Below are 23,835 nucleotides of genomic sequence, written 5' to 3' on the forward strand. Positions count from 1 at the left end.
GTTGTCCGTCGTACTCGCCCGGGCATAATATACTCATTCATACACTTAACTTCCCCCCCTAAAGTCTGCATATCTACTCCCCCCCCTCTTAATAAATCTAGTTTCCCTGAGTCTGTACATCCACTTCCACATCATTCATCAACACTCTTTCAAGTCTCCGTACACCAACTCCATTCAAATGTAACCCATCCATCTTATATAAGTCCTTTCGCCCATCGAACTCATTCCACACATCCACAAATTCCACACCACTCTCCATGCATAACCCACGCATAAAGTCATTGGCAATTATGGCCCTCCTTCTAAACACTTCGCTGTCATACCGCGGTAAGATACTCACCATCCTAACTCTCTCACTCTTCTCTTTTGCTACCTCAAACAACTCCCTCACATCCTCTATCATTTCCATTTTGTCCTCTTTCAAATCATTCGTTCCTGCCACTATTATCATCTCTTTCACCCTCTGTTTTTGCAGTCGAATAGATTCGCTGACGTCCTTTATGTTCGCACCCGGCTGGTACGACTTCGTTAAACTCTCAATTATTACGCCTCTTAATAGCGAATCCCCATACAGCACTCGCTCCTTCATTTTATTGACGTTTACGTACATTCTATTATTTGCCGTCACAGACTTCCGCCGGTTATTTGTCGGTACGTTCAACACACATTTTTGCATACGCTCCAGTTGTCGTTTGGCTCTGTGTATCGCGCCATTTAAACGGGCAATTTCGCTACTCGCACTTATCACACCATTTTCGTTATCGATCAAATCATCCATTCCTTCGGTGTTTCTACCTTCATTTACACTTTCAGCGACGCTCTCACACATATCTGGCACTACCACGCAATTCTCTAGTACACCGCCATTTTCTGCATTCTGACTACCGTTAACGATATCAGTCTCGATACACGAAACACGCTTGAAGTCCTCATTCTCTTTACACTTTCTACACATATTAACTCCACTATCACTTTCTAACCAGACTCCTACCGCTCTTCGCAAGGCATACATCTCACAGACAGCACACTGCATAAATTCTTTTACATCAAAACTCTTAAGCAAGCATGGCGACCTGGCCGCCATTTTTTTCTTTATCGGTGCCATGTGTACGCTATCTTTTCTTAAAAATAATAGTTAAAATAACAGAAAACACGCAAAAATTGCACAGACACACCAAGAAACAAAAAGCAAACAATACTACTTAAAATTCTGGTAAAATATCTAATGTTAACACAAAATAATACTGATCTTTTCAGGAGCTCTCGACAAGCCGACGATCTAATCCGTGCGACACCTAGCGATCCAATTATGTGAACAGGAACTAAGATACACTAATCCAATGTTTCAAATAAATAGGCTGCAGTACAACCTGCTGTGTTTATTAGAGAGAAAGCAGTAATCATTAGTTAAATGGCTGTTTGTGTCCTCTGGCATTACACTGAAAATTCCAACTCCTCTGGTGCCGTAAAAAATATATATATATTTATCAATACTTATGGAATAAAACCAACTGCCTCTCATTCCCGAATGACTTAGTATTCATTGTCTGCAGGATAACTTCTTATACCTGTTTTTTTCTTAACAGTATGAAAGGCCACAAAAATGGTCAACAAAATACATATTTTCTACTGCAACTAGAGGTCTCGTCCACTTACCATCATAAAGCTATTCAAGAAAAGCATCTGATGATGTTTTTCTTGAGACATATTAGTCAGCATTATCACATTAACATGGAAGAAAGTTTTGATAGAATGGGAGTGGGCAAACAAGAGGCCATTCCAGAAACTGCATAAGGAGGGTGTAAGCAGAGCGAGGGCAGGTTCTTTGCACGAAGAGTGACTGGTGAGTGGAATACTTTGCCTTAGTATGTTATGAATGTAAACACATTGAATCATTTTATTAGAGGGAAATCTTGTGTTCACAAATCTTGGTGGACACAAGAAGTTAACGAACCAGTCCTGGAAAAGAAGAAAGTATACAGAAAATTCCTAGCAAATAAATTGGTGGATGCTCTAAAAGAACAGAATTCAAGGCACAGTTGAATGAGCTTTGTGTGGTAGTGTGTATCTCCCACAGTGGGTTTCTGACTCCTTGGAAGCCAGATGTTAATAATCATAATTTGTAAATAATAAATAATAATAATAATATAATTTGTAAATTCTCAATTATATCACCTATTTTTCATGTATCAGCTAATTTCTGTAACCCACAAATCTTTAACCTATTTTCATGAGATCACTTCCATACACCTGATATCATCTTAGTCACTAACACTGGATTCTCTCTCCATCTGCTCCTCCACACCCACATGACCAGATCTGTGCACAATAGTTCAAGATGGCATCTTATTGAGGCCTTATAAAGAGGTATATTAACCTACTTATCTTTAAATTACCAGGGTGTCTTTACTAAACCAATAATCCAATGAGCTATTTGCCCACTCCTGCAATATGTGCTATAACTTCAACTCTCTAACCATCAATATTCCCAAATCTCTGACTTCATCAATTTCTTGGATTACAATTCATCTTGTATATATATGGGCAAAGGAGAACAGATGTCATTAAAATAACATCTGTAGGAGGTCCCATTCATGGGAGAATGGGACCTCCTACAATGAGTCTCTTGACTTGTGTTGATAATAATAATAATTGTAAGAAGAAGAAGAAAAGCCTCATTGACTATGTTATTGTTGATTGTGATATCTTCATTCTGGTTCAGGATACAAGAATGCTTTATCCTATTAGATTTAATAGGATAAAGCTGAATATCACATTGAAGAGAATGGTATGTAAAAAAGTTTTAAAGAAACAGCTTAGAGTTTGAGTGGCTAACTCAGAAGAAAACATTGATTGATTCAGCTAGTGAGGCATGTAGTGAATTGTGCTTCGAGGATAGAAAAAGAAAAATACCATGGTGGACACAAGAAGTTAACAAATCAGTCCTGGAAAAGAAGAAAGTGTACAGAAAATTCCTAGCAAATAAATTGGTGGATGCTCTAAAAGAATACAGAGAAAAATGTAAGCTATATATGAAAGTCTCTATTTAAGTCTATCTAACTGCTGACTCATATATGAGTCAGCAGTTAGAATTGGAGGCATACTAGAAGATGGTTTGATGTTAAATCAGGTGTGTTACAAGGGCACACATATCTCCACTATTATTCATTATCTGAATGGATTTTATTATGAAGGAAAGTGGTATTAAATGTGATGTTGAAATTGGCGATGCTAATCTTAGCTTTTTTACTTTATACAGATGATGTTATACTTCTGAATAAATCTAGCACAAGTCTGCAAAATTCCCTGACTAAATTGAATAACTGGTGTAATGAAATTGGTATGAAAATCAGCAATAAAATCACAAATACAATGAATTTAGGCAGAAACATTGAAAACATCGACTGCATCCTGAATGGTGAACCTGTAGAACAAGTAAAAAATTTCAGTTATTTAAGCACAACATATAGTGAATATGATAAATTAAATATGAAAATAGACAACAGATTTAATAAAACTTGTATGGTAGGTAGTCAACTGAATAAATTTATATGGAATAAGAAAGAAATTAGTAAGAACACTAAATTAGCTGAAAGAAGTCAGTGTTCAAACCAATTTTAACTTATGGATCCGAGAGCCGGTTTAGAAAAAAGTAGACTTGATCAAAGTCTGGAGGTATCTGATATGAGTTCTGAAACAGATTAGTGGAGTGAACAGATGGCAGTATCAAATTAAAAAGTGAGGATATTAGGAAAGAACTTGCTATTGTTAGCATTCAGGAATGTCTTAGTAGAGCTAATCTCAGTTGGTATGGTCTCTTAAATAGATAAATAGATTGGGAGAGGAAAGAACAAAACAATGTTCTTTATCAGGTTGGCAGGAATAAGACCCAGAGAAAGACCAAAATGTAGATAGATTGATACAGTGAAAAGTACCTTAAAAGACAGAAATATAAGATCGGATAATGTTGGAGTCTTGATATATAACTGATTAATTTGGAGGAAAATTGTTTGCAGAAGTTAGTAATTGTGTAACGTTTTCATGTAGTACTGTCATAATTGTCCTCTACACCTCCTGGTACATATCAGGAATTTGATGATGATGATGTGGAAAAGTAGTTAAACAAAACTCATGGAACACTGGTTTGAATATAGAAGGTAAATATCATAAAGTTGGCAAATTGCAGGGGATTTAGAGGGTTCTGATGGCTGTTGAAAATGGAAGAAAGAGTACTGTAAAAGGAATCAAAGATGATAAAGATAACATCAAAACTGAAGAAAATTATATACTAGATGTTTGGAGTAATTACTTTGAAAGACTGTTAAATGAAACAAGCAGTGACAGAACTGTAGTAAAAAAATTTCAGGAGAAATGCTGGTAGGAATACATGTTAACACTTGGAGTAGAAAAAACTATTAAAAACTTGAAATGTGGAAAGTCTGCTGTAATAGATGCTATTCAACCAGAAATGCTCAAATATGAAATTATAAAAGTTTTGCAATAGCTGCACTGCATAATTCAGAGGACCTGGTTTGAAGGTTGAATTCCAGATGATTAGAGTAGCACTCTCATGGTACCCATCTATATTTAAAAAAAAAAAAGGGGGAATAAAGGTGAATGTGAGAATTACAGAGGAATTTCTCTGTTCCAGGTAAGATTTATACAAGCATACATGAAAAGAGGCTGAAAAAAATTGTGGGAGAGAAACTGGCAGAGTAAGCTGAATTTCAGGCCAAATAGAGGTCGTGATCAGATTTTCATTTTATGCCAAATCGTTGAGAAATCATGAAAGTATCACAAGGATCTGTACTCAACTTTTGTAGATCTGGAAAACGAATATGACAAGGTGCCTAGAGAACTGCTTCTCAAAACACTACAATTTATATGGAGTAAATGGAATATACAGGGCAATCCTATCCCATTCAAGTGCCATATCCTATCTAGGAGGTTGACTACCATGATGTGACTTATGGTTAACTACAGGCATTACAACATGTGGTGAGGACCCTATCTCTTCTATATATTGTCGTAAGTATTCATGGCTGTAAATCCGAGGCTGGTTTGCCTGTTCTTGGGGATGAAAAACCCAAGTTTCTGGGTGGAAAATAAAAAACCCTACCTCTCTTTCAATTAGCCAGTCTCATTCATACAGAGGTAGGGTTTTTTTATTTTCCACCCAGAAACTTGGGTTTTTCATCCCCATAGCTCAGTCAGTATAGACAAAGCCCTTTGGTAGGAAAGATCTGGACTCGATGCCCATCAATGACTTGAGGAACCAGATAAAGGTTCCTCAAGTCATTGATGGGAATCAAGTCCACAGATCTTTCCTGCCAAAGGGCTTTGTCTATACTGACTGAGCTATGGGAGCTCTAAAAAGGGCGATACATAGCCTATATTTAAGTTGTAAGTCAGCAGCTAGAATTGAAGGAAATACAGGAAAATGGTTTGGCATAAAATCAGGTGTGAGACAAGGATGCATGTTATCTCCACTCGTCATCATCTGTATGGATCGCATTATGGAAGAAAGTGATATTAAACCAGATATTTGAATTAGAGATATCAAACTTAGCTCTTTACTTCATGCAAATAATGTTGTACTACTAAACACATCCAGTTCAAGTTTCCAGGATTCTCTAACTAAACTGAATAACAGCTGTAACAAATTTGACATGAGAATCAATAAAAGACTAAAACTATGAAAATAGGCAAGAACATGGAAAACTTCAACTGCATTTTGAATGGAGAGCCTATAGAAGAAGAAAAATATTTCAGCTATTTAGGCACAGTTTTTAGTGAAGATGGCAAGTTAAATCTGGAAAAAATACACCACAGAATAAGAAAAGCTGGTATGGTGAGGAGCCACTTAAATAAATTTATATGGAAGAGAGAAATTAGCCAAAACACCTGGCATTGTTCAAATCAGTTGTAAGTTATAGATTGGAGAGTTGGGTTAAAAATAAAGCACCTGATCTAAGATTAGAAACCACAGATGTAAGAAGTTCTTTGAAAAATTAAGGGCCTGAACAAATGGCATCAGTGACAGAATCATTATTATTATTATGTGACAACTCTCCATCTCTACCACTCGATCCACCAACTACAACGAACCACGACTATCATCATCATCTACACCAAAGTCATCCACTGCCCACCACCACTAGTATTTTCACAGACAATCACAAACATCCATGCCTATGGCAGGATTCAGACCTTCCGATTTTTGGCTGGAGAGCGGATACGCTAACCACTCTGACAACCCAGCTGGCTATGGCGATGAAATTTTAGGTTAATCTATGGCAGTATAGTCACTTAAATGGAATGGGAGATGAAAGATTAGGAAAACGGGTGTTTATTGCCGAGGTATTTAGGAAAATGACTCAGAGGATGACAACAAAGGTCTAGGTGGGTTGATTCATTCAGAAATGCTTTAGAAGAACGAAATGTTTGATATGGCAATATTGGAGTGCTGACAAGTAATACTCTAATATGGAGGAAAATTGTTGATATGAGATTAATAATAATGTAAAGTTAATCATGTAATGCTGTCGTAATAGCCTGAACACCTCTTGAGGGTATACATATCATGAAATTGATGATGATGGTGATATTATTTAGATTAGGTTATTTTTTTAAAATATATTAAAAAATATGACAATCTTTCCCTCAGCCTCTTCAATTTATCATGAACATTTAATCAAAAAGACTTGATGATACTGCTTTTTGCACATGCTTAGTCTCATCCACAATGTTTAAGAAGTAACACATCATCGAGTCCCATTTTCCGACTTTTTTCTGCATATAGAGCACAGCATCTGTATCTTTCATTCAAACATTGAAATGAAGTTTCCAACAGCATCAGTCTCTAACATCCTTTTCTAACATTCATATTTACAAATTTAGGGACACAAAACACACATGTTGAAATGATTGTTTTACTTATTATTAATAAAATAACACTTGATGTAACAGCTAACATCCTTTTGCAGACATTTTCCACCTAAATGAAATCTTTCCAACAACCACCTCTATGCTTGCTGTAAACTACTCAAAGACTATAACATAATAATAACTAGAACCAATGTTAATGTGGTCCTCGATGCCATCAATTATAATTAGAAAATGAATGTGTTGCTCAGAGACTGCAATGCTTATAATCACTAGATTATGATCTCTTTAATTCTCAAAAAAAAAAAAAAAAAAAAAAACCTTTAAAAATGTCATATCTTGGCTTCCTGAAGTAGTAAAAAAAAACTTCACCCTTTTAGTCCACCCACCCACTGCCAAAATGTATGGTTCACCTAAAATTCATAATCATAATAACTTTCTCCATCCCATAGTTCATACTACTGATTCCTTCTTCTTTACATAGCCAAACAGTTATTTAAATCTTTACTCTCACTTCATGATGGACATACAGGGTGATTAAAGTTAAACTATCCCTGTTGATGGCCTTGTGGAGCACCATCCAGTGATTCAAATGCTGCAAAATTTTGTAGGGATACATTATGCACCACATGAAAATGATATCTTTGGAGTGGGATTCGAAATTCACCACCAGGTGGATGTTAAAGACCATTGCATGGAATTATTTGCTATTTCATTTTCAGTCAGCTGCTATTTCATCATCCCAGTCTAATATTGCCATATTTAAAATTGCCCACAATGATCACTCTTTTCTTATTTGCTTGGCTAATTTGGTTATACATTTCCTGGTCACTATCATCCACATTACCAGAAGTGCTCATACAGCCTCAAAACCACTTGCACTATTTTCCTCTTACATCTCTATCTTGTATGGACATCCCAACTCTTTCTCTACCATCAGTAACACCCCCCCCCCCACCTCCCTTTTCACCCTTTCTTCAGGAAACACATCAGGCCCTTCCATCTCTATTCCTGTCAGGATGTCCTCCTCATCAAACCATGTTTCACTTACTCCAGCAATTCTTAGGTGAACATACTCAATTAATGCACTTATTAGATGTGACGTCTCCATTCTTATCTCAGGCCATTTCTCTTTCTCCTTATCCATCTTAGAACCGTCTTCAAATCAAACTGTTTTTCCTCGATCCCAGGTCATTCCCTTTTTGTCTACACGTGCATTCACATCTTCTTGGAGCATCAACCTTTCTCATGCTGTGTTCCCCTGTCCACCCTGATCCTCCCCATTTCCCTGTTTGTCTTGCACACTTGTTCTCTCATTCTCTATGCTCATGCTACTCACACCTTCATTCATAACCATCACTTCAGTCTCTTCTTTCTTACACTCCTGCTCTTTCACCTCACTTCTTACTTGATCAGATTCATTCTCTGCACTAATTTTTTTACTTTCCAACAGCAGTCTCTCCAAATGACTCACACTAAAACCATTTACATGCAGTCCATCACTCTTAAACAGTTCAGTTCATTCTTCAAACTCATTCCACACATTAACAAACTGCACTTCTTTCTCCTCATGCATTTCCGCTAACATATATCATTCACAATCTTCACTCTCCACCTCATTTGATCACTGTCATACCTGTGCAACACGTTGATTACCTTTCCTATCACAATAGAATCTTTTGTCTGTCTCAACAACCTCTTGATATCCAACCTGATGTGTTCTTTGTTCCCACTCAAATTATTTGAGTGGGAACAAAGTTTCTCATATCCAACACCTATTACTCTATTCATTTTACCTCCAGGAAAACCAACCTTGTGGATCCTCTTGCCCACCACATCTCTAATAATTGAATCCCCATATAATGCCACTCATGGATCTTTTTCGTTATCTCTTTCATACTGATATTATTCGTTTTCATTATTTTCACTCTTCCATACATATCTCAAATTCTCTTAACTTCACTCCGTATCCGTTTCATCACTTGCCTCGTCTTAACCAACTCAACTTTCAAATATTGTGCCACATTTTTGCCCTCATTCATTCTTTCAATTTTGTTGACAGCCATACACGCTTGTTCATTCAGAGTCAACAATGCTCACCACCTTACCTTTAATTATACTCTGTTTTTCAACTTCTGCTACATTCGTTTCACTTTCATCTTTCTTACCATTGATTGTTAAGTTTACGAGATTGTTCGTTTGCTTTTGCAAAACTTTTTTACCATTTTTTCACCTCTCTTTTACACTGTCCCTATTTTCTATCAGATGAGCACTCATCCTCCTCATGGCATTCTTGCTACTAACACTTTCAGTTACCAATATGTTACCACTCATCAAGTTTTCATTCAGCTCACCCTTCGCACACCCTCATTTCATGATATCCATAGCTTATCTGCATAATCGAACAAATATATATAGCACACCTCACATTTCATGAAGTGGGAGTGATTTGATGATAGAGAAAGAGTTATGTTCATACAAGATAGAGATGCAAGAGGGAAATAGTGCGAGTGGTTTTGAGGCTGTATGGTGTGAGATAGAGGTGAATAGAATGAAATACTTAGTTGGATGTTGTTGAAGATCTGGTAATGTGGATGGTAGTGCCCATGAAATATATAATCAAATTAGCCAAGCAAATAAGAAAAGGATGGACAACTTTAAATAATGCAATATTGACTGGGATGATGAAATAGCAACTGGAAGTAAATCATTGTGGACAACTTTAAATAATGCAATATAGAGACTGGGATGATGAAATAGCAACTGGAAGTAAAGAAAATGAGTTTCTTGAGTTCTTGAGGGACAACTACCTCGGACGTTATGTAACAGAGAGAAAACGAGGATTTGAGGGTCTTGGATTTGATTATCTCATCAGAGGATGTAATTATAAATGAGGTATCAAATCACTCTCCACTTGGTGAGAGAGTTCATGAAGTGATTAACTTGGTGGTTAACAGTAGTGTGAGGATCTCTTTGAAGAAAGGGTATATGAGGAACTCAGGAGATAGCTTGCAGGTATAGCATGGAATGAGGAGTTAGCTGGAAAGGAGATCAGTGCAGCTTTTTCATAAACTGTCTAGTAGAAACAATGTCTAAATGTATTCCCAGGGTTAGAAGATTAAATAATGTAGGTGTGAAATGGATGAACGAAGAGCATGTGATGTAGAGGGCCTTATGGAGGCAGCATAAGTGGAGTGGTAATAATCAATTCCATGAGGATTACAAAGAACAGGCAAGGAATATGATGACTTGGTGGTAAATGTAGCAAAAGTGAAGTATGAGCAGCAGTTCTAATGAAGCAAAAAATAATCCTAGGGAGTTCTTTCAATATGTAGTGAGCAAAAAAAAAAAAAAAAAGAATGATTATGGAAAGATGACATTGATTGGATAAAATAGTATAAGAACAAGTGCTGACCAACTGTAAGTGAGCAAGAGGGTATATGGGGAATTGAGCAAAGCTGATGTTAATAAGACTGTGGTACTTGATAATATATCACCATGTATTTTGAAAGAATGTACCAGGGAGCTGGCATCAGCCTTAGCATATTTTTTAATATGAATCTTGCACCAGGTCGAATTCCAAAGGAGGGAAAGATTGTGCTGCAGGCTATAGAACTCAAGCATTAAATTATAGTCTAATCTGTGTGTCAGATGTGGTTAGTGTTGGATAGGTTGGTGAGAACCAGGATCCACAATTGGGTTGACAATAATAGTATTATCTTTGATGGACAGCATGGATTTGCTAAAGGGAGATCATGCTTTAGTAATTTACTTGCTTATTACAATAAGATGATAGCTTCATTAGACAGAGGAGGGGGGTATACAGTAGTATACTTAGATTTTGCAAAGGCTTTTGATAGATTACCGCATGATAAGTTGATAGTCAAACTAGAGTGGATGGGGTTGGGTATTAGACTAGTGCATTGGATTGGAGATTGGTTGTCTGATAGGTATTAACAGGTTGTGTATGGGGAAGCAATATCCCAGAAGATTAAAGTCACTAGTGGTGAGCCTTCGAGGTCTGTTTTAGGGCCATTGCTGTTTAACCTGTATGTGTTTAATGATATTGGCGAAGATTTGGATGGATGATATTCAATTGTTTGCAGATGATGCAAAGTTGACTATGAAGAGTAGAGCAGATGTTGTGGATATATAGGAAGACTTGAATAGATTGAGTGAATGGGCTTGGGAGTGGGGATGCCAGTTCAATGTTGCAAAATGTAAGGTTTTAATATTTGGGAATCAAAGATGGGATGTAGAATTTACTCTTGGTGGGGATTGGGGATATATTGTTGGACATGGAGGAAATAAGAGATCCTGACGTGATGGTGTATAAGGATCTAAAATTTTAGAGGCCACATCACCAAAATTGTGAGAACAACACAATGAATTCTGGGAATGATGTGGAGGACAATGACTCATAGAAGTAAGGAGATTTTTGTTCCATTGTATAAGGCTATGATTAGGCCACACATGGACTACTGTGCACAGATTTGATCACCAGGTTTTCAAAAGGATGAAGAGATGTTGGACAGGGTCTGAAGGCAACTGACTAAGATATTTTCTGATCTCTGGAATGTTGAATATGAGGACAGGTTGAGAAGATGCAATCTACAGAGTCTAGTGTAGGGGAGGCCAATATTTTACGTTCCATACACCAATTTTTTCACTTACAAGCTCAGATGCACCATACAACTCTTGTAAACTCCCAGTAATAATGTTAATATAGATATTGGAAGTTTATTTTGCACTTGGTTAGACTTTAATAAATTTAGTTTAATCCTTTATCCTTAATATAAGTGTAAGCAAACAAAGTTTGCACCTGAAAATATCTTCAGGACTGATGTAAGGTGGTGCAACACCAGGCAACTCCAAGCAAAGGTGGACCAAGCTCTCATCACTCCTTGTCTCAGTATCTCCCATAATGCAAAGCACATCTCCTTGCGGACATGTATACTACTGTGCATTAAGGTAAGGGCCACTACCCAGACCTTTATTGAGGTCTTGTCAGTAGGAGGCAGACCCAAACGTGGATATATCAAGGCAGAAACAATAGGAGAGGTCATATTTACCTATACGTATCTCCACGTTTGGGTCTGCCTCCCACTGTCGAGATCCCAATAAAGGTCGAAACCGGTCTGGGTAGTGGCCCTTCCCTTAATGCATAGCAGTATACATGTCTGCAAGGAGATGTGCTTTGCATTATGGGAGATACTGAAACAAGGAGTGATGAGAGCTTGGTCCATCTTTTCTTGGAGTTGCCTGGTGTTGCACCACCTTACATCAGTCCTGAAGATATTTTCAGGTGCAAACTCTGTTTGCTTACACTTGGATAAAGGATTAAACTAAATTTATTATAGTCTAACCAAGTGCAAAATAAACTTCCAACATCTTTCTCTAAATCCAGAGTAATTCAATAATAAGGTGGTACACCTGTTGGCAACTCGTATAGGTAAATATGACCTCTCCTATTGCTTCTGCCTTAGTATCTCCACATTTGGGTCTGCTTCCCACTGATGAGACCTCAAATAAAGGTCGAAACCGGCTGGAAGCTTGAGTGATGAATGGCAATGCTGTAGCCTGTGAAGTTAACTGAGGCATGGCTGTTACCCTTCTAGAAGAGCAAATAAGTGTTTCTGACTTTCTGATCCTGCAGGTCGCTCATTATTGGGTGTTCTGGGGGATTTTACGAGTGTTTGGAATGGTATCCCCGCACTTAAACAAAGGGAAACTGGTCTGGGTAGTGGCATTTCCCTTAATGCATAGCAGTATACATGTCCACAAGGAGATGTTCTTTGCATTATGGGAGATACCGAGACAAGGAGTGATGAAAACTTGATCCACCTTTGCTTGGAGTTGCCTGGTGTTGCATCACCTTACATCAGTCCTGAAGATATTTTCAGGTGCAAACTTTGTTTGCTTACACTTGGATAAAGGATTAAACTAAATTTATTAATATAGACATGATATATTGATTTAATATAAAAACAAGATAAACTCAATGAGACTTTTGAGTTTGTTTTGATTTTACTTTATTTACATCAATGAGACTTTTCAGTTTGTTTTGATTTCTCCAAGCTTTTAATGTTTGTAGTTAAATTAATTTCTGAGAGCAGCAGAGAATTCTTCAAATTTGAATCAGTCAGTCGTGGCCTCAGTTTTTTTTTTTTCAACGAATTTAACAGCCAAAAATGCTTGTTCACATCTTTACATCATTTCAAAATGACAGATATACAGTGGAACCTTGGTTGTCGAACATAATTTGCTCCTAAAGGCTGTTTGGAAACTGAAATTGATTTGTTTGAAAACTGAAACTATTTTCCCATAAGTATTAATGTAAAATGGAATAATCCATTCCAGAACCTGAGATGATTGCTTATTTAAACCTTTACAACATACTTCATGCATAAAATCGTATACAAAAATAATGAAAATGCATAAAATCTTACATAAAAAGAATAAGCACAATAAATAGATAAAATATAGACAAAAAAGATGATCTCTTTCCACAAAACTTTGCATCTCACCCCATTCATTTCACACACATTTCTTTGATCAAAGAACTAGGAATCTTCCCTTCCTTCCTGTGTCTCTGAAGACATTTCTTCAACCACCATCTTTTGCTGCTCCTTCTGAAGGTGTTCCGGTTCTTCCGTGGTTAGCTCATTCCTGTGATCCTCCACATCATGCTTTTACCCAGAGACACAACATCATCGACAACAGCAACATACTCAGCCTCAAAGCCCTCAATGTCTCTGTGTGTGCTGCACAGTCTGGCGACAATTTCCTTTAGACCGAGTTTAAGGTCCTGTAAGTCACTTGTGCCCAGGCTTTGTCAAGAATATTAAGCAATGGAGGATATTGAAGTGATTTTTCCAGAATTCTCTGAGTGTTAATTCTGTGTCAGAGGTCACTTCAAAACACCTTTGAATAGTGCTTTGGTGTAGAGCTTCTTAAAAGTTCAAAATGACCTGCTGGTCCATGCGCTGGATTAGAGGAGTTGTGTTAGGGGGCAGGAACTTCCCTGTGATAAAATCAGACTCCTCCACTAACTCGTCCTCCAAGCCTGGAGGACGAGTTAGTGGAGCAGGAGCATTGTCCATCATAAGAAGTAATTTAAATGGCAAATTTTTATCTTGAAGGTATTTTCTCACATTTGGGGCAAAGACTTTATAGATCCACTGAATAAAAAAATTGCCTGGTTACCCAAGCTAACTGTTTCTCGTTTATCCAAATCAGTAACAATTTTTCCAATTCTTCAATCATCTGAGATCTTTGTTTAGTAAGAACTTTAACTCCTTTTGCAACATCAGCTCCCTTGATCGCCTCTTTATTTTTGAGTATTGTATAGATCATTGATATCGCCATACCAAACTGCATAGCAAGTTCCGAGATACAAACATCATTTTCATGTTTGGATAAGATTTCTCTTTTCACTCTATCGTGGTTCTAACAACTTTTTTTTTCGCTTTGCTGCTATCGCTATCTTTCTTCGGTCCCATGATGGCTTATTTAATAATAATTTATAAAAAAAAAAAAAAAAAACACACACACACAAAGAAAATCAAGAAAAGACAGTGCAAATTCGAGAAGATGTCTAGATTGAGATGGGGGTTGCGGCATAAGTGATGCTCTCCGGCCGAACATCTCAGCCCGGGGATCATGTGGTTGCCGGTTTGTCTGTTCAGGAACCAAGATTCTGTTCAGAAACCGGTGCGTTTTTGGCTTGGAAAATATGTTCGGGAACCTATTTGTTCGAGATGAGAGGCGTTCAACAACCGAGGTTCCACTGTAACTCTGTGCAAATTTTCTTAATTCTGAAAAATGCTCAGAGGGCAATGATCACCAGAAATTAATCATATTAGAAGCATTTGGGACTGAGAAGAGCTCATTAAATTTCATGTTCAATAATGAATTTGTTGTCAAGTCAATATGTTCTATTTGTACTAGGTAGGTTTCAGAAGTTTCTGGCCTGACATACAAAATTTGCACCAATTTTAAAACGCTGTACATGACAGATAGCATCATCTATGAGGAGCTTAATGTACCAATTTGAGCATTCTATCTGTGTCATTCAGTTGGAAGCACTTGTTTGACTAACACGTGGCATGCTAAGTCACTAAAAAATGTTAAAAATTGAGTACTGTGCTGTGATCAAGTTTTTCACCAAAGAAGAGCTTTCTCCAAGTGCTATCAAACAGCAATTGGATGGTGTTTATGGGGAAGCTTCTCCTTCATATTCCACCATGAAGGAATGGGCTAAACAGTTTTGCCTAGGAAGAGAGCATCAAAAATGATCCTCATGGTGGTCGGCCCTCTGGAGGTGATGACTGAGGAAAATGTCTCTCTTGTTCAGATGGAACTGCTCAATGACAGAAGGCTAAAGCTCAAAGAAATCTCAGCAAGGTTGGGCTTTCTATAGCAACCATCCTTCTCATCATTCAAGAGAAGTTTCACATTGCAAAAGTGCAATGTGAGTTCCCCAACTTCTCTCTTCAATTCAGAAGGAGCATCTTGTGACCTATTTCTGCAGGTTTTTAGAGCTTTCTCAAGGGAATCAGTGAGAATTACTGGAATCCATTGTCACCAGGGATGAAACATTGGTCCTCTTTCCAAAAGGGAATCCATGGAGTAGTGCAAACCAGGTGAATCACTGCCAAGGAAAGCAAGGTGACTCAGTCCAACAAGAAGATCATGGCAAGGATTTTGCAGAATATTATGCTTCACTCCTGCACAAACTGTTCAATGCCATAGAGGAGAAGAGACAAGGAATGCTGAATCATGGTGTTTGCCTGCTTCACGACAATGCTCCAGTCCATGCAGCCATTGTTGCGAAGACTTCTGTGAAGGACTGTGTCTTCCAGGAGATTGAACACCCACCCTATGGCCCAGATCTTGCACAGAGTGACTACTACCTCTTCTTGAAACTGAAGAAAGACCTTTGAGGAAGAAAATTTGCAGATGACAGTGATGTGAAAGATGCAATTTTAGGCCATTTTGGAGACAGAGTGCAGACTATTTTTTCAAGACATAGAAATGTTAATTTAAAGATGTGAAAAGTGTGAAGTAAAGGGAGATTATGTTGAAAAGTGACACAGTTGTTTTCTTTCTATCATCTCTAATTAACCTGCCTATTAACCACCCTCGTATGTTACTAGGCATCTTCATAATTTTTTGATCACTAGGTGAAAATGGGTTTACCAGAATCATGAAAACAACCTTCAACTGATTCTTGCAATAACCTGATTTTTTCAATATATTTTGTAAAATTGCCATTGTCTTCAGCATCTTCACTCTGCCTTTTAAGTGCAGAAACTGGCTCATATCCACACTTTCTAAGTGAGAGGTAAAGAGTTTTATCTTCATCTTTAAACGCATCGATATCATTTTCTAGGCATGATTTCAATTCCTCTTATAAACATGCTTAACTGGATTATATCACATATGTCAGCAGATATGTCCAAAGCTAAAGCAGCACGGACAAGGGCTTTCAGTTGCTCAGATACATCATGAGAGAGTTCTTCAGTTTTTCTGGCAACTATTTGCTTTGACATAGCAATTTTGTCTTTCTTTTCGATATTTTTATCATGAAGACATCTTGCATATATTTGGAGACAAGGCTTAACAATTTCTTCTCCATCAGAGAAAGACTTCTGTAAAACAATTTTGTAGGACACTTCTGTCATCGCCAAACTTTCATAGCTTCTTTTATAATAAATATATTATGTATTCTTTTGATTTCTTCCTTTTCTTAATCACATGTTCTCTCTGTAACTCAGATCTAATCACTAGCTTCAGTTTTCCTTCTGTTTCAGTGCAGTGTTGTGTTTTATAGTGTCTATTAAGATAATATCTTTTGTTATGTGAGAAAGTGTTTTCACAAGCAATGCACAAAGGTTTTCCTGACAGATTTGCTATAAATAAGAACTCATTTTCCCACTGTTCGTTGAATTCCTGCTTGCTATCACCTTTTGTTTTTCTTTTGCACTGTGATGGATAACTGAATGTAAAAACAAGGCTTAATTTTCAAAAAAGTACAAAGTTGCAATGTTCACAAAGGACAAACAAAGCACATCTCTGTAGCACAAGAGTATCAGTTGTAAACTGATTGGCATAAATCTGCAGCACACCACTGTTGTTAACACTCGGTAGCTCAGAATAAAATAAGTGAATGTGCAAAACAGCACAAAACAATAAAATCGCTAAAAAATAATGACTAAGTTTTAGCTTTTTTTCTACAAATCGATTTTTGGTTAATACTTTTTGCATAAATAGGCTTACTTAGCCTATTTATTATTATTTTTATTATTTATTATTTTATTTTATTATTATTATCATTGTGATCCAATTTACCACTATTGGCATATGCACCATAGGTTGGCCATCCCTGGTCTAGTGGATAGGAGGAAGAGGGATGATATGATAGAGACCTACAAGTTAGTAAGGGGTTGTTATAGGATCAATGTTGAAGAGTTTTTACAGAAAACAGTGGAGATCGGGGGGGAGGGGGGAGAGAACAAGCGGTAATCCCTGCAAAGCGGTATAAGCAGGGTGTGAACAAGGGCATGAGAAGCAGGTTTTTTACATGCAGAGTTGGGAATAATTGGAATGCCTTGCCTAACTCAGAGTGTGGTGTCTGCAATGAATTTGAATGTGTTTTAGGCATGGTATGATGAGCTTGCATATGATAAAAGGAACTCCTAGATGAGTCTTTGACTCCATATGGTCGTAGAGTAATATTAATAATAATACTGGTTGCCTCACTTGGAAGGACACTACACACATGTGTATATATATAAACAGATAGAGGATACATTCCTGGACTCTCTCTCCTCTATCTAGTTTTTCTATTGAACATTTTGAAAAATGTGCTCTTGATACTGCTATTCTCAACCCCACCTGCACAGGTGGATGCATGCACATACTTTCCAGTCATCCCTGTTCTCTACAATATATAGTGTTAATAAAATCATTGACAACAGATCCTCCAACCTCTTTTCCAACCAGGCCTCTCTTACAGCTGAATTCTCCTTTATTCTCCACATCTGCCTGTTCAATGGCTACAGTGCCAAAAAGATTCACAAAATAGTTGCTCCTTCTATCTCCTTGCTTCTCTCCCAACATGCAGAATTTATAGCAGTAGTTACTATTGCTATAAATAAGACTCATTTTCCTACTGTTCATTGAATTCATGCTTACTATCACATTTTGTTTTTCTTTTGCACTGTGATGGGTAACTGAATCTAAAAACAAGGCTTAATTTTCAAAAAAAGTACACAAAATTCAATTATCTTTGCCATACATTCTTGGCCAATGGCTACAACTCTCAGAAAATATATTCCCTCTTCCTGGGGTGCCTCAGAAAAAATAGCCTGAACTTTAAAGAAATATAATCTCTGCATTGCTTTTAAATCTCAACTGAAGTTGGCTGCCCTTTTTCACTTCTGGCCACTGTTATCCACTCCTAAATACTCAACTCCTAGGATCCACTCCCTCCCTTCTCTGTTCTGTGTTTACAAGGTTCTTGTTCTTGCAGCTTATTGTATTATGGTCTAACTTAGATCTCTCGACCTCTTCCTAGGAGAACACAAGAAATATATGTCATCATAATTATGGTCAGTGAGATCTTTCTGACTATGCCTTGGATACCTTACACAGAATTCACATGGGAAAAACTATTGTGCTTCATTGTTACAAACACAAACTTGAAAGACTTTGTAGAAGCAGCTGCAGATTTAAGGCCAATCTAATCTAAATAAATATGGTTATGTTAAACTTTCCAAGATTTGGGAGTTATTAGTTCTTCAGCCTCCTGCCCCTACAACTAAGGCTAGCTAACAGCACTCATAGGACTTTAGGTTGCTAGTCTAGCTTCTTTCACTTATTGTTTTGTGTATGTTACTACAATTTTAATATTGTATCCATGAAAATTATTCTGTGATAGAGACAAAATATAGGGACTGTTAAACTTGTGTTTAATTATTTCTCTGTGCTGTATGCATTCCATTAAACCTAATTATGAGGGTAATTCAGCACCTGAGCCTAAATGCTTTTTACATTGATCTTTTAATATCATCATCAAGATTATGTAGACATGGCTACTTTTTTTTCTTTCTTTCTTTCTTTTTTTTTTTTTCCTTTTTTCTGTGACTTCAAATTCAATATTGACATTGACTAAACACCTCTCTGTTTACTCTCCACTTTTTTTTTTTAACACCAAACAAACAAACAAACAAAAAAAGTAATAATGCAAGGATGTTTATTCGCTGGATTTTAAACATTATCCTCAGAGCAAAACTACATCTTAGAGTTTATATCCAACACTGATTTAGTGGAAAAATTCAAATTGTAATGGACAGTTCCTAATCTGGTGCTCTCTAATATTATAGAATGAAAGAAATGTTACAGTTGTGTAGGAGTTGAACTTAAGATTATTGTCTCCAAAATTTTTCGCCGATTAATGTAGGCATACATGTTAAGGCTTGGAGAATGCTTCATAAACATTATTGACTTTAAATATCGTCTCTCTCTCTCTCTAACCTATAAAAACCTCTATCTAGAACATTGATTTTCTTCCATCTAATCTTGTATGAATGCAGTATCCAAAGTGTGGTCTGCCAGTCCTGACTTACCATAATAATGGCAGCAATTGCATTTCTTATGTTTTCTAGGGTGGATGTTAAAAGATCTTCCTGTCTGCCCATAGGCTAAGTCACGGTCACCGGAAACTTCATACATTCTAGGATGTGCTAGAAGATGCAGTTTGCCCTAAGAGATAAATCAGAGTTGCTTATTTGACATATCGTTGTTTAAATATGATGTGAAGTTTGTATTTTCTTAGTATACTTTTCTGATGACTGTCTGATATATATATAATAATGGTGTTTTATTCTTGTGTGTTTGTTTTTATCTGATATAATAGTGGTGTTTTATTCTTGTGTGTTTGTGGAGGGGGAAGTAGGTGCCATACAGTATTTTATATATTTTCTGAGCGTTGTAGCCATTGGCCAAGAATGTATGGCAAAGATAATTGAGTTTTGTTGAAAGGGATGCATCATTAGAACAAATAACTCGTCACTGTTTTCAAGTGTTTTGAGAATTTCATACTATTGGGTCGGATGATGTGATTGTTTATATATTTATCTTCCTGTGTGAGTTGACTTTCTCTAAATAGAAAAGATAGTGAACCATCCAAAAGGCAAGTGGCTAATGTCAAGAACAGGCAAGTTTTTATTTGATTATTTTTTCTAATGTGGAGTTCATTTCTGGGTGTTGGCTATTAAGGTAAGTTACAAAAGAATCTAAAGTGTCCTATTGGGCCAAATGATAAACACATCTTCAACAGTGTATATTCACCTAAGGATTTAAAAGTAACTGTGGTAAGTACTTTGTTCTTAAAGTTTCCATACAAAAGTTAGTTAAAGTGTGTGTTGGGATGGGGGAGGTACTGCTTTACTGTTAATCTGTTTGTAGATCTTCTATACCAAGTAAAGTGACCTGCATATACATTTAATTCGAGTAATTCAAAGATATCGGAGGAATTTAGATATTATTAAATCAAGAATGTCTGTTAGTGGTACATTTGTAAATAAGGAAATAATATCCAGAGTAACTATAATTTTTAAGGATGAATCAATGCTGTCACTAATTAAATGGCACGTAGTGAAGAGACTGCTCAACAAGTTCTGCCATCTCTTAGTCCCTAACATAGGATGGGTTCTATGGTTGATTTTCTTGAGTTTACGGGATGAAAAACCTGCTTGCCCATTCCAGAGATCAACTAATTCGGAAACCAGTCAAAAAAAAAATGCACAGAAAAATTTCCTCTAGTCACCAACTAGATTTGAAACCAAGTCTTCCTTCATGCATCCAAGCACCGTAGTATGCAAATGCCACATCCACTGAGCTGCACAGGCTCTTGTCATAGATATATATTATTATTATATTATTATTATTACGTGATACCTCCAGGGAGTCCAAAGACTCATTAAAGATTATCAGAAAGAAATATAGCCACAGATAATAAATTCATCCTCACAGAAATTAATATGTAGATCTGAATCAATTAAAGCTTTCTCAGTAATATTGCCACTAAAAAAAATCTTTCAAGCATGGATAGTAAACAGTTCCAATCAGTCTTGGAATCTAATTGGGTCACAGTTTCCTTGCCAAATTCTGCTACAGTATACTTTTCTAAATATTCATAATTTTTGGTGAGCATTGTGTTCTTTAACAGAGGCCTCCCATGATAAGACTAATGACTCCATGGAGGTCCTGAATAACAATAATAGTGTTCAGTTGTACTGCTAGCTGACCACTTACCCCCTTGAAATTATGATTGCCATGATTTAAGTTAAGGAGTAAATTAATCTTGGAGAGGATGCAAAGAAAGATAACATAAATACTGTGTAACTGGTAGTTATACAGTATTAAAATTAGCTACAGAATTAATAGAGGCATTAAATTGACCACATATGGAATTAAACTTATGATTATGTTTAATTCCATAATCAGTTTTGTGCAATTAGTCATGTGTTGTTTAATCCTGTATCTGGTCCCAAGCTAAGATCTGACTAGGGAGATATTTGCATTACTGATGAGTCAACACAAAATTTTTCAAGCTGTGTGTGTGTTATTGTCATTATTATTTTTTATTTTTTAGGTCAAGCTAAAAGTGTATTTTACATATCTGCAAGCTGTTGGAAAATTGTGGGTCTTCTTAATTGCATTTGGATACGTAGGATTGCAAGCATTTTCTGTCGGTTCAAATATTTGGTTGAGCAAGTGGAGTAATGATGCACCAAGTGGAGATGATTCTGAAGATATAAGAAAGAGAGATTTATATTTATCAGTGTATGGTGCTTTTGGAGTTGCACAAGGTGAATTTCAATTATTCTCTATTTCATTTTTGCAGTCTTATATTGCTGTAGTAAATTTCTAACACTATAAAATAAATCATGATTCATATACTCAAAAACCTGTAGCTCATTGTCCTCCTAAACCAATGGTCTTGGACTTTCAAATCGTATCAGCAGAAAATTATTATTATTAACATCTGACCTCCATGAAGTCAGAGACTCGTCATGGCAGGTACTCACTATCACACACAAAGCTTATATAACCGTGCCTTAAACTGATTCAACGTATCTACATTCACAACATTCACTCAGGCAATGCATTCCACTCACTAACCACTCTCTCCATACAAAGAACCTACTTCTCACTCCTCTGCTCTCACTGTCCTTATACAGTTTCCAGCAATGGCCTATTGTTCTATCCCCCCCCCCCCCCATTTAATCAATTATAATCCCAGAAACAAACTTTAAGCTGTTGTAATGCAATAATAGTTAATAATTAGGAGAAAATATAATTTACTTTTTGATTTTAAGTTTCCTAGCAAGCAAATGCTGTAAGTTGACCATAACTTTCAAAAAACTGTCTTGCATATAATCTGTACACGTGAGTTTAACATGAAGCAATTATAAATTATTTATAATACACACATTTCTCTGAAATTCTTTGTGTTACTGAAAAAAGAATGAGGAAAATTTTAAGAAAATTTCTGCAAGTTTCCCTTGTATTAAAATTATGTTACTTAACTAAAATGACAATTTTTAAATTATTACATTTTTCATAAATAATTAAAAGAAATACATTCTCTGTAAGGGTATTTTAGATATTTTTAGTAATATCTAAAAGCAAGATATTACTTTTGGAGATACACTTATATGCATATAGTCAACTGTCATTTATAACAAACTTGCAGGGACCACAGTAATAGTATATCATAGTATATACTATTACTGTGGTATCTATACATATCTATGCATAGTAGTCAATCAACATGTGGCTGAATCATAGCCTTATAAAGAGGGATAATAACCTCCCTATCTTTACTTGTCAATGTGTTCTTCAACATCCAAGTAATGTTCTGAGCTATTTTGCCAACTCTTGCAATTTCACTGCTGGTGTCGCACTGATTAGATCGTCGGCTTGTCGAGAGCTCCTGAAAATATTAATAGTATTTTGTGTTAACATTAGATATTTTACTAGAATTTTAAGTAGTATGTTTGCTTTTTGTTTCTTGGTGTGTCTGTGCAATTTTTGCGTGTTTTCTGTTATTTTAATTATTATTTTTAAGAAAAGATAGCATACACATGGCACCGATAAAGAAAAAAATGGCGGCCAGGTCGCCATGTTTGTTTAAGAGTTTTGATGTAAACGAATTTATGCAATGTGCTGTCTGTGAGATGTATGCCTTGCGAAGAGTGGTGGGAGTCTGGTTAGAAAGTGATAGTGGAGTTAATATGTGTAGAAAGTGTAAAGAGAATGACGACTTCAAGCATGTTTCGTGTGTCGAGAGTGATATCGTTAACGATAGTCAGAATGTAGAAAATGGCGGTGTGCTACAGAATTGCGTGGTAGTGCCATATAGGTGTGAGAGCGTCGCTGAAAGTGTAAAGGTAGAAACACAGAAAGAATGGATGATTTGATCGATAATGAAAATGGTGGGATAAATGCGAGTAGCGAAATTGCCTGTTTGAATGGTGCAATACACAGAGCTAAAAGGCAACTGGAGCGTATGGAAAAATGTGTGTTGAATGTACCGACAAATAACCGGCAGAAGTCTGTGACGGCAAATAATAGAATGTTCGTAAACGTCAATAAAATGAAGGAGCGAGTGCTGTATGGGGATTCGCTATTAAGAGGCGTAATAATTGAGAGTTTAACGAAGTCGTACCAGCCAGGTGCGAACATAAAGGACATCAGCGAATCTATTCGACAGCAAAAACAGAGGGTGAAAGAGATGATAATCGTGGCAGGAATGAATGATTTGAAAAAGGACAAAATGGAAATGATAGAGGATGTGAGGGAGTTGTTTGAGGTAGCAAAAGAGAAGAGTGAGAGAGTTAGGATGGTGAGTATCTTACCGCGGTATGACAGCGAAGT

At 36.6% G+C, this 23,835-nt stretch overlaps 1 protein-coding gene across 1 annotated transcript in view; it reads left to right on the plus strand.

Moving 5' to 3' along the window:
* Nucleotides 1-23,835, plus strand: part of LOC150097870 (ATP-binding cassette sub-family C member 1-like) — a 626,276-nt gene that overhangs the window by 406,601 nt on the left and 195,840 nt on the right. The window contains exon 19 of the mRNA XM_090406616.1: nt 21,548-21,764. Within this exon, the coding sequence (XP_090262742.1) occupies nt 21,548-21,764 (217 nt within the window). The remainder of the gene's footprint in view (nt 1-21,547; nt 21,765-23,835) is intronic.

Source organism: Typopeltis vanoorti, chromosome 16 (genome assembly GCF_054136105.1).
Source record: "Typopeltis vanoorti isolate ZY-2024b chromosome 16, IOZ_Tvanoo_1.0, whole genome shotgun sequence".
NCBI lineage: Eukaryota > Metazoa > Arthropoda > Arachnida > Uropygi > Thelyphonidae > Typopeltis > Typopeltis vanoorti.